The sequence below is a fragment of the Chlamydotis macqueenii genome, chromosome 8 (assembly GCF_036417535.1).
Source record: "Chlamydotis macqueenii isolate bChlMac1 chromosome 8, bChlMac1.mat, whole genome shotgun sequence".
Classification (NCBI taxonomy): domain Eukaryota; kingdom Metazoa; phylum Chordata; class Aves; order Otidiformes; family Otididae; genus Chlamydotis; species Chlamydotis macqueenii.
Genome location: NC_141563.1, coordinates 38,029,049 through 38,039,185, shown reverse-complemented (window position 1 = coordinate 38,039,185; position 10,137 = coordinate 38,029,049). Strand labels below are relative to the sequence as shown.

Genomic DNA, 10,137 nt, shown 5'->3' with positions numbered 1-10,137 from the left:
GGCCGGGCTGGCTGGCCCTTGAGATCCACCTGTCCCTCTGCACCAAAGTGGATGTTGCTGCTTGTTGATGGAAGCTCTGGGGTTTCAGTTCAGCTCCGTTCAAAGAAATGCAGTTGTGCCTCAAAACGGAGAGGAAGGTCTATGAAAACTTGTGATTGTGGAGGCCTGAAGCCCCCCACCCTGGCACTGCTCTGGGAATGTGCGGCAGAAGCCATGTCCCCACGCCCTGAGGAGCTGCTGTCACTTTGGCCTGCCACAGCATTTCACTTGACATGACTGCAGTCTTCTTCCCAGGACAGACACACGTTGGCCTCTCACTTTCCCACTCCCCAACCAGGTGCTGAGGTCTTTCAAGCCACCAGAAGTAGGGTGAAAGCAAGTGCGCCAAAGTGTTCAAGCGTAAGTCAGCGACACAAACAAGCAACACAGAAGGCTCAAGTTGATTTGTTTTGGCATGCCTGTGTGATGGTTTAACCCCAGCAGGCAACTAAGCACCACACAGCCACTCACTAACCACCCCCCCACCGCCGTGAGATGAGGGAGAATCGGGCGGGTGAAAGTGTGAGAACGCGTGTGCTGAGATAAAGACAGTTTAATAGGGAAAGCAAAGCTGGAATAAGGAGTTCATTCACTGCTTCCCGTCGCAGGCAGGTGTTCAGCCATTTCCAGAACAGCAGGGCTCCATCATGCGTAGCGGTGACTTGGGAAGACAAACTCTGTAACGCCAAATGTCCCCCTCGTCCTCCTCCTTCTCCCCAGCTGTTACTGCCCAGCACGGCATCAAACGGTGTGGGATCTCCCTTGGGTCAGCTGTGCCGCCTGTGTCCCCTGCCAGCTTCTCGTGCACCCCAGCCCGCTCGCTGGCGGGGCCGGGCGAGCAGCAGAAAAGGCCCCGACACTGCTCAGCGACAGCTGAAACATCGGTGTGCTACCAACAGTTTTCATCACAAATCCAAAACATAGCACCGTAATCAAAACCAGTACAACCTGCTACTGGAAACACAGCCTAACAGGTCTTTCGGAATCTATTTAAAGCCCCTAATTACTGTTCTCTTTGGCTGCCACTACTGTGTCAGAGTTTTACAGTGGAATTAAAATGTCCCCAAGACACAGGCTTACGTAATGGAAATAGTGACCTGTAGGAACTACGAGTTACTGTACAAATAAACCATTTCCTTCAGTCAGGGTTTTGCAGTTAGTGATCACTCGTAAAAGGAAGGGCTCAGAATTAATTGTTCACAAGGTTTACAAGTTCACCATTTTTCTGAAAATACTACTAGTATGGAGTGACTTTTCCAGTGGTACAGTGCAGGAATGCAAGTACTGCACTGTTTTACATTTAACATTTACTGCATGTCAGTGGTTCATAGACTGGAAGGAAAGCCCGTTCCTGTACACTTTGGTGGACTTTCTGCCCAACAGCTGGAACTGAAGCTGGGTGCTGGCCATATAGAATGATATGTAAGCGAGCTAACAAACTGTCAGCACACAGCGTTGGCTAAAAGATGCAATAAAAATAACGGCTGCTGGCCAAGGGAAGCAGAACACATGAACACCGTGGAGCTGGAGCCTGAAACACAGGAAAGCGCCGGAAAACAGCATCAACTGCTGCGCGGTGCAGCAGTCAGGAAGCACCCCGGAGGCACCCCGCTGAAGCCAGCATAGAGCCCTACGTAACTCTGCTCTCCGGTTCTGACCTCCACACAGGTACTGTTCTTCACCTGAGCAGCATGTGGCTTTGTGTGGTTCTGAAAGGGCCACCTGTGTTGGTGCAGGGGTCCTATGGGGATTGAAAGCCTTCAAGGGTAACAACCCAGTTTTTAGAGTTCCTCTGCTCTGCAAAAATCAGAAGGCCTAAACCCAGCATTTGGAAATGAAATGCTGCCATAGAGAATGCGGCCAAAGGCTGTAGAAAAACAGTTACTTCTGTGCTAACTGACAGAGTAAAAGATTGTTAACTTAACAGTGCTGTTAAAAAAACCAAACAAAACATTCTAAGGTTTGTTCTGTGTGCTTCTGTGGCATCTGTTTAATGACCTTTTTTTCCTGGTAAATGTCCGTGAGAGTGTTCCTACTTAGAACAAAGCAGTACTTTTATCTCTTACAAAGAGCGTTACAGTTATTCAGTTTGACATTTGCTTTCAAATGCCTTAGTCTAGATCATGATTTCAGCAAAAATACCAAGATTGCTTTCTGTATCATCGTCAGGCTCCAGTTCTTCACTGTGATCCTTTGGAGAGGTGTGTGCACCTTGTTCTCGAATGGTCTTTCTCTTTCTCCTGTGAATGTACACAGAGCGATTCTTCTCCGTCTCCTCAGAAGGCGAGTTGTTTGCACTGACGGCAGTTTTCAGAGCTAACTCTAAAGATGTGTAGAACCTAGAAAGAAACAATTCTGTAGTTACTATTTCTGTAGGTTTGCTCAGGATCTGCAAAACTACTCTGAGAAACGAATGCTTCTGTAATATAACAAAACGTCCCGAGAGAATTGTATTATAAAGTTAAATACTTGGGCGTTACCAACACTGAGAGGTTCTACTGGAAGAAAAATTAGAAATACCAGCACGTGTCCTTGTGTATGCCATGCCACTTCTCTTTGTAATGCTTGTCTGTTAGGAATCGATTAGTGGATGTACTCATTAAAACGCTGTTATCTTACAGAAACCATAAAATGGTACCAGGTGAAGTGTCTGATGAATGACAGCATTAATGATCAGCCGGACTGCTACTATTAGCAATCACTTTTAACTTGAACAACCACAGAGATTTGCAACGGACATACAGAAAGAAACTGGTCTTAGTACACGTAGGCATCTCTTCAGCTTCCCTTCGATCCTCACGCTCTTTGGCTCTTCTGCCTGTTCTGTTCCTCAGCTGGAGACAAACGTAGAGACCCAAAAGTGCGTGCACCCTTCCACTGCTTTCATGAATCATTGGTTTGGGAAACTATACAACGCATTTAGTGGATTAAAGTGTGCACTGAAACCTGAATAGTTGTGAAATGGCTACTGTGTTAGGATAACAAATGCTGTTACAGTAAGAAAAAGAAACTCACACTCTACTCAGTAACAAAGTGTGCAAACTCGTATTGTTTTCGCTTAAACAGTTTGCAGTCGTCAGAGCTCAAAAATGAATTGAAATTGTATTTTAGACTTTGGGGGCATTGTTTGGTGGCTTTTTTTTTTTTTTTTACATAACCTCTCTCACTTCTGGATGTAGATGTCATGAATAGGACTGGTGTACTCTTACGAACCTGTCAATCCTCCTTGTGTTTTCTTCCATTTTCCGATTAGCTACGCGTATCAGAAATTCAATGTATTCCTCAGAGACCATCAGTTTCCCCTTGTGGCTCAGTGGAACTTCTAAGCAAAGAGTGCTCCGAACAGCCTAAAAACACAGAGAAGGATTGATCTAGAATAAGGGTTTTTTTTTTAATTTTATGAAGGTTATTTAAATATGGGGAGTTCATTACAGGAAAAAAACCCGCTTACCCGCAGAATTGGTTAGTTTGCTGCCAGCTAAAGCAGAAAGATATTTCTTTGCTACAGCATGCCCTGAGATAGCTGTCTACCACATTACCACTTCTTGGCTTGTACAAAAATTGAGGTTAACAGTAATGATGTGATTTTGTTACATTCCTTACAGGTGAGTAGAAAAGTCCTTACCATCATAATTTTTCCTCCTCTGCCAACCGTAATACCAGAGTTCCTGAACCCAGAATCGATAGCCGCGGAATGCTGCAGAACAAATAAATGCCTTAAACAGGTCTTACGCACTTTCACTGCAAGAAACAATTACGGATGGGTTGCAATGCAACTTACAATCTCAGTTTTGCAAAAAACTTATTCAAAACCATCTCCCCAAGTTAGTGCAATACTAGTTACGTTAAAATGTTTTTCAGATCAAACCCACACAGTATCACAAATCACGACAGTCAGTCTTGATTGTCTCGCCTTAATCTGTTAGTGCAGCCGGGACACTAACGTCTCTCTGGGCACTGTACTATTTTATCTTGAAAAGCTGGTAACCATACAGACAACTGTGCAACACTTTTATAGCTAAAAGCGCAGCAGTACCATAAAAGAAGCTAATAAACTCTCTTCTGCATTAATGAAGGAACAAACCCACCATGTGTTACTCCCCAGAGTCATTCTGGAAAAGCAGAAGGCAAAGGTACTGCTCAGTCACTTGAAACCCTGGGGCCAAATGGCCTGGCCGGTGGCAAAATGACGTCTAAAAAACCCATCACTTTCAGCCAGCGAAAGCGACCCAGGCTCACTGGGAAAAATTTTTACCAGGCAACCTGCTTCAGCTCGTAGACTGAATTGTAGTTGAGTAATTTTGTTTCCTAAAAAGTACAGCAAAATCTCTACAAAGTTTGAAGTTGTGTTTTCTTCATCATCATACTTTTACTACGCTAGTTATTAAATGTACAGCACATCTGGAACTATTCTTGAGTGCTAAATCTTACTCAGGAGCCAATACTTTCACTTTTACAGCAAGGAATGTAACAGCGGCAATGTAACATTGTTCCTTGATGTAATTTTACCAGAAGCTGTGCATCTTGGAGCTCTTGACATAGCACATGAAGAACAAAAGGTTCAAACTTGAGCACAACGTCACCAGTGGCTTTCTCTAGTGCTGTCATCTGGAAAATACCCAAAAATATTTATATTAATACTGCAAATGTATACTGTTGCAACAAGAAAAAAAAAAAAAGAAAAATAATAGCTAGTGAGTGTGTGAATCAAGCATTAAAAAAGCAGCAAATGATTTCAGCTTACTGGATTTGTTCAGCTGCTTTTGATTTTTCATTGCACATAATACATGGAAACCCCACGGATTTCCATCGTTCTGTTTGCTAAACTGATTAGATTTGATAGCGATTCATAGCGAGACAGACTTGAAAAAGTGCACTTCCTTGTTTGTTTCTTTGTAGATTCAAACGCATTGATACAGTCCAGCCTGGGAAGAGGACTGTCTCACTGCCATCAGGTGAAACCTCAGCACGTTTATCTATCTATTTATTTATTTATTCAAACTGTTCTTTAAAATTAAAGACATTTAGTTTCTGAAGTACATGCCTCAACTTCAGAAAACTTGCTGGGGTTCAGCAGATTAAATTCATGGCCTAATATACTTGATCACGTTTTAATCCTAGTTTAAATAGTAATGCATAGCCTCCTGTGGAAGACTTACAAAGATAAAAAATTCAGAAATTTACATTAGAGGCACAAACCCACAAGACAAGGAAAAAAAAAAGAGGGAAGTAACTTCATAATGGTAAAATTCAAGAAATTACCTTCACAGCCCTCCATTCTGCTAGGAGACTGAGGCGCAAGCGGCAGTTTTTCCCGGATTTGTGTGTGGGGAGAAGGCCATATGGTATTCCGCATGGCTTATTACAGCTTCTCTGCGCTGTCTTTTTGCAGAGCAATCTTAAAAGCTGATATTACTTTCTCCTATTCAGAAAGGTTGCCTTGAGGCAGGCATATTACTTATTTCATTTTATGATTATTTCATCGTGAGCACTATTCCCCCCCCCTTCTTGTTTGCCTGCACTTGCTTAATTCACAGCACTAAGAAATTTGCTGTGTTAACTTGAGAAATGTCAGCTGTTTTCCCATACTTTGCTGTTTTGTCTAGCCCTTCTCATCTTTCTTGTAGAATTAAAATATTCAATAAAACCATCAGGAAATAATCAAATTCATATGCTTTTTAAAGACATGATGGCATAAAAGAAAACTGCTGAAGTAACACTCTCCTTTCCTTTAAAGGCTGAAGAGTATTTAAGTGTATTTATGCAGCATCTCCTCCATAAATGCTCTTATTTTAAGTTGAAAGCAGGTCTTTCTGAACAGCTAAGTTTGTAATTTGTGTACCAGATTTAAAAAAATGCCCAAGGAACCACAGCTGTGCTAAAGCTGATGAGAAACAGAACGGATGCTGTTGCACAACGCGGTGTTGTACAGAAATGCCTAAGCTAACTTCGTTAGCGTGCGCCTGGGCCTGGAAAGGAGTTGCGCCGACACAGTGCTCCACTGAGGCGAATTCACCCTGCTAGCACGGCCAGACGGCTTCCTTGTCCGAAGCTGGGCTCTGCAGTGCTCGTGTGGTTTCTCTCCGCAGCACGGCACAAGGCTGGCTGTGTTACTCCTGAGGCCCCCGCGTTGCGCGGTGTCTGCCTGGGCTGTGCCGATCCCAGCAGGAACACGCGTACACGCAGCAGTCGGCACTCGCGGTACGTAACACAGGCTGGGACCTGCCACGGACGCGCGTGTTCACTTCTCCGGTGTGTGCCCGTGATCCCTTTTCGGACGCTCTCCCACGTTCTAGCCATCCTAGTGAGACAGCGTCCTGCTTCAGCACAACGACCGGCACTGTGCCTGGGAGCCCGGTTAGACCGGCGCGTCTCCGAGACAAGTATTCTAACAGAGAACTCATTAGTAGCTGCGATCGGCGAGCCTGCTGTCGGTCGGGGTGTTTTTCAGGGTTTCTGTTTCTCTGAAAAGGCTCAGTAATTTAGCAGATACTCTAGAGGTAGCTTTTCAGCAAGAATACAACTAGTTACGAAAGTCCCACTGACTGAAATCATCCACGCGTGTTAGCACTGCCCCAAAGCTGTCTTACAGTGCTTGTTTCATCAAAAAGCTTATTCATGGAACGACACCTTTTCAGTAAAGGTTTTTTATTATCTTATTGCATCTGAATCATTGATTTCCTGCAAACTCAATTTAATAGGGAAATACTGAAAGTAATTTTCTATGAAGTCTGAGGCCCTGACTTGCTCCCCGTGAAGCTGATGGGAGAACGCCCAGTGGGAACAGGATTGGGCCCCTCATCTCTAAAGAGTCAGCGTCTCATCGCTGCCATGAAATGACAGAACGTGTCTGTCAGTGACGGGTAAAAAAGCTCACGCAAATGAAACCCCCTCTATTCCAAACGCAGGGGCAAGGGCTGATGTGATACGACGCAGGAAACAACCGCCTGCATTTAATGGCTCACCACGGCAGCGCGTTCACCGCAACGCAGAACGCAGCCCTTGTTTGCCAAGGAGCGTCTGGTGGTACCGCAGCGCGGCACGGCTGCCGTCGCCTTACCGGCTGTGCGTTACAGCGTGATGGGGGCAGCGCGCAGCGCCCTGCACTCAGCACGACCTGCTCAGGGGAGAGGGAGGGGATGACACCGCGCTCGGGGGATACGCTGCACTGACTCTCAAGCTAGACACTTGGAAGGCTGGTCAGCAACACGCAGGATCGGCAGCGGATGGCGTACGGACAGGTATATCCATACGGACGAGCGGACAGAACTATGCGTGCATGGCTCCTGGCAGGAGCAAACGCCCTGCACGCGCACAGCTTAAAGTATTACGTGGCAGCTGGACAAATCCTGCTGTACGTGCATTCCAAAAGCCAAAGCTGAAGGTGGCAGAGACTGACACCAACAGCGCGTCGAGGAAAAAAAGTACACTGCTTCAGCCTTAGCTGTTGTGCAACGGCGAGATTTTATTTGTGTCACATCAGTAACTCCGCAAAAAGGTGTCTCGTAGTACGTGGTGCTTTTCTCTAAGCATTGGGAGGACAAAGGGATGAAAATAAAATACAAAACAAATACCCTGTGTTCATACTGGTGAGGTTAACATACGCAGGGAGGTCAAATGATCTGACAGCCAAAAGGCACACCTCACAGCGTACAAGATCCCGACTGCCCTTCTCGTTTCCCAAATACTGCACTACCCAAGCTTTGTCATACGTTAGAGAATGCTAGTTTAAAAGTTAATCAAAGACACTTTTCTTACACTTGCAAATCATATACGTAAAAAAAAAATAAAATCCAGTCTACCTGTTAAAGGCAACAGGAAAAAAACCAAAAATATTTCCTCTCATAAAAGTCAGCAACAACCTACGGGGTCCTTCTCAGCCTGAAACTCGCTAATGGAAATTTCAGCAAGCTGTGCTTCGTTAGAACAAATACTAATGAAGGCAGATATTTTGGAGATTTTTTGAGCATGTGCGTGGTAAAGTGAGCTATGAATTGACTGAGATAATTTTGACCTTATAACTGCTTCTTTTTTGGGACAGACAAAGCAGAGAAATGTGTGCAGAGAGCAGACTATTTTGAAAGCATAGTAAAAAAAATGCCACAGTATTTTTTTTTTTTTCCATTTCAGGGGATTTTAGGATACTAAATTAAAAATGCAGTATAAGAGATTCACCGTTACACTAGTTTCAGGTTGTTACCGCAGCAAGCTGGGCTCGAGACGGTTTGAAGGAGTTATTGCATAGAAAACGAACACGCTCACTGGCACGCTTACCTAAGCGTGTCTGCATTTAACGGAAACAAAGGAATTCGTTTCGGTTGCTTCGGAATTGCTGACCAAAACGACGAAGCAAGAATGGCGACAGCTTATGAAGCAGTTAATGAGGACATCACAAAGTGTTTATTAATGACAACTGACCCATTCTGAAAGAGGCATGGCAGTTTCTGCATTAATGTCTGCGTCAGGCTCGAACTGCCGGAGAACGGGATAAAGGCCACTTTATCCTGCACCGGCGTCCTGCAGGCACGTTGCTGCTGGACTAAGCGCCGGCTCAGAGGCTGCCCAGCCAGAACTTGTGCTAGGCAGGCGCCTGGCTTCGCACGGCAACGGTCACTTTGGTATCGACAAGGAATGCACTGTTTTCACTTAGCCCAGCCTAGCCTGCTACTGACTAGGTGACCACTGTCCAAGGACCGGCAAGAATTCTACAGAAATTAGGCTCATTTTACATTTGGATAGGAAGGCTTTTAAATCAAATCCAGTCTCCAGCTGACACCTTGCTGGCAATCCATCAGGAAGGGAAAACAAAGAGCGATAAAAAGCTGCAGAAATGAAAAATACATTGCTACACTAGCAGGAAAGAACGCTTTCAGGAAAGGACGCTTACTTAGAAACAGCGTTATTTCCACTTATGCTGAATCGGGAAAGCGCTTTGAAAAAATAAGAATCACTGTATGGTGGTTTTTCAGAAATAATTTTTTGAAAGACATTCTTCTGCTACAGAACCACTAGTAAGTGCTGACTTCTTGTTGAGCTGCTGTGACGTGGAGATTATGTGACTGCAGACAGTAAGAAATTATTAAAGTTTTATCTCAGCTGCATTTACAGCTATGCAGAGAATTCGCTATTAAGCTTAAAAGCGTTCTCTTCAAAACCGGTCCTAAGAGTTCATTGAGTAGAACACCCAGAGAAAGGTTTATTTGAAATTAGAGTGTCAATTCACCTCAGTAACAGGAATAAAAACCCGAAGAGTTTCTTTATATTTTACACGACACGTGCTCCGCGACATTAGGAACGTTACGTTAAAGACACCGAGAAGCTGCGCTGCCCTGTTCTCTTACCACATCGTCCTTGGTACAGGTGTCGTGCGCTACCAGCAGCCACGTGCAGCTTTTCTTCTGGATCTGGCGGCTGTTCGCGTCCTGCCAACGACGAGGGACAGTTAGGGCAGGCCGCGGCCGGGCGGCGTTCGATCCTGCGCCGCGGGCCGGCGCGTCCCTCGCAACCGCCGTCCCTCCTCAAAAAGCAGCTTTCTCAGCGCGGGGAGCACGTCCGGCTAGGGGCAGGCGGCGCCGGCGGGCCGCACACCTTCTCAGCCGGACGGGGCTGGGAGCGGGCCCGGCGGGCCCGGCAGGACCGGCTTTGCGCCGGGCACCGGCACGGACACCGCGGCCGGACGGCGGAGGGCCGAGCGCTGCCCTCCCGCCGCGCCGCCGCCCGTCACACGGCCTCGCCGGGGCGGGGCCCAGGCCGGCCCCACGCGAGGGCGGCCCCGAGTTCCCCGCGCCCCGCTGCGAGCCCCGCAGCGCCCGGCCGCACTCACCGCGGCGCCGCCCTGCGCCAGGACCAGCCGGCCCGCGCAGGAGCTGGTGGTGCAGAACCGATCTCGCCCGTTCAGGAGCTGCACGACGGCGGCGGCGCGCTCGTCCACGGCGCCCTTCCTGCTGGCGTCCGCCCGCGCCAGGCGCTGCGCCTTCTGCTGCCGGAAGGCCGCCATGAGGGGCGGCGGCACCGGGGCCGGGACCTGCCCCCACGCCGCGCCTACGGCGGCCGCCGCGACATCCTGACGGCAGCCCGCAAAGGCCAAACCTCCCCACG

The 10,137-nt window shown here is 47.0% G+C and overlaps 1 protein-coding gene across 2 annotated transcripts; it reads right to left on the bottom strand.

Annotated features, from left to right (window-relative positions):
- Window positions 1–434: 434 nt before the first annotated feature.
- On the bottom strand, window positions 435–10,125 carry TYW3 (tRNA-yW synthesizing protein 3 homolog). Of its 2 annotated transcripts, XM_086753248.1 has the most exons (6): window positions 9,863–10,125; window positions 9,381–9,461; window positions 4,549–4,647; window positions 3,665–3,736; window positions 3,253–3,386; window positions 435–2,378 (listed from the first exon to the last, which is right to left on the bottom strand). In XM_086753248.1, exons 1-6 carry the CDS (start codon window positions 10,034–10,036, stop codon window positions 2,156–2,158), a joined length of 783 nt encoding a protein of 260 aa, XP_086609374.1. In that variant the 5' UTR covers window positions 10,037–10,125; the 3' UTR covers window positions 435–2,155. The 2 variants fall into 2 exon arrangements, with proteins under 2 accessions (XP_086609374.1, XP_086609375.1); XM_086753249.1 differs by lacking the exon at window positions 9,381–9,461.
- Between the last annotated feature and the right edge of the window lie 12 nt (window positions 10,126–10,137).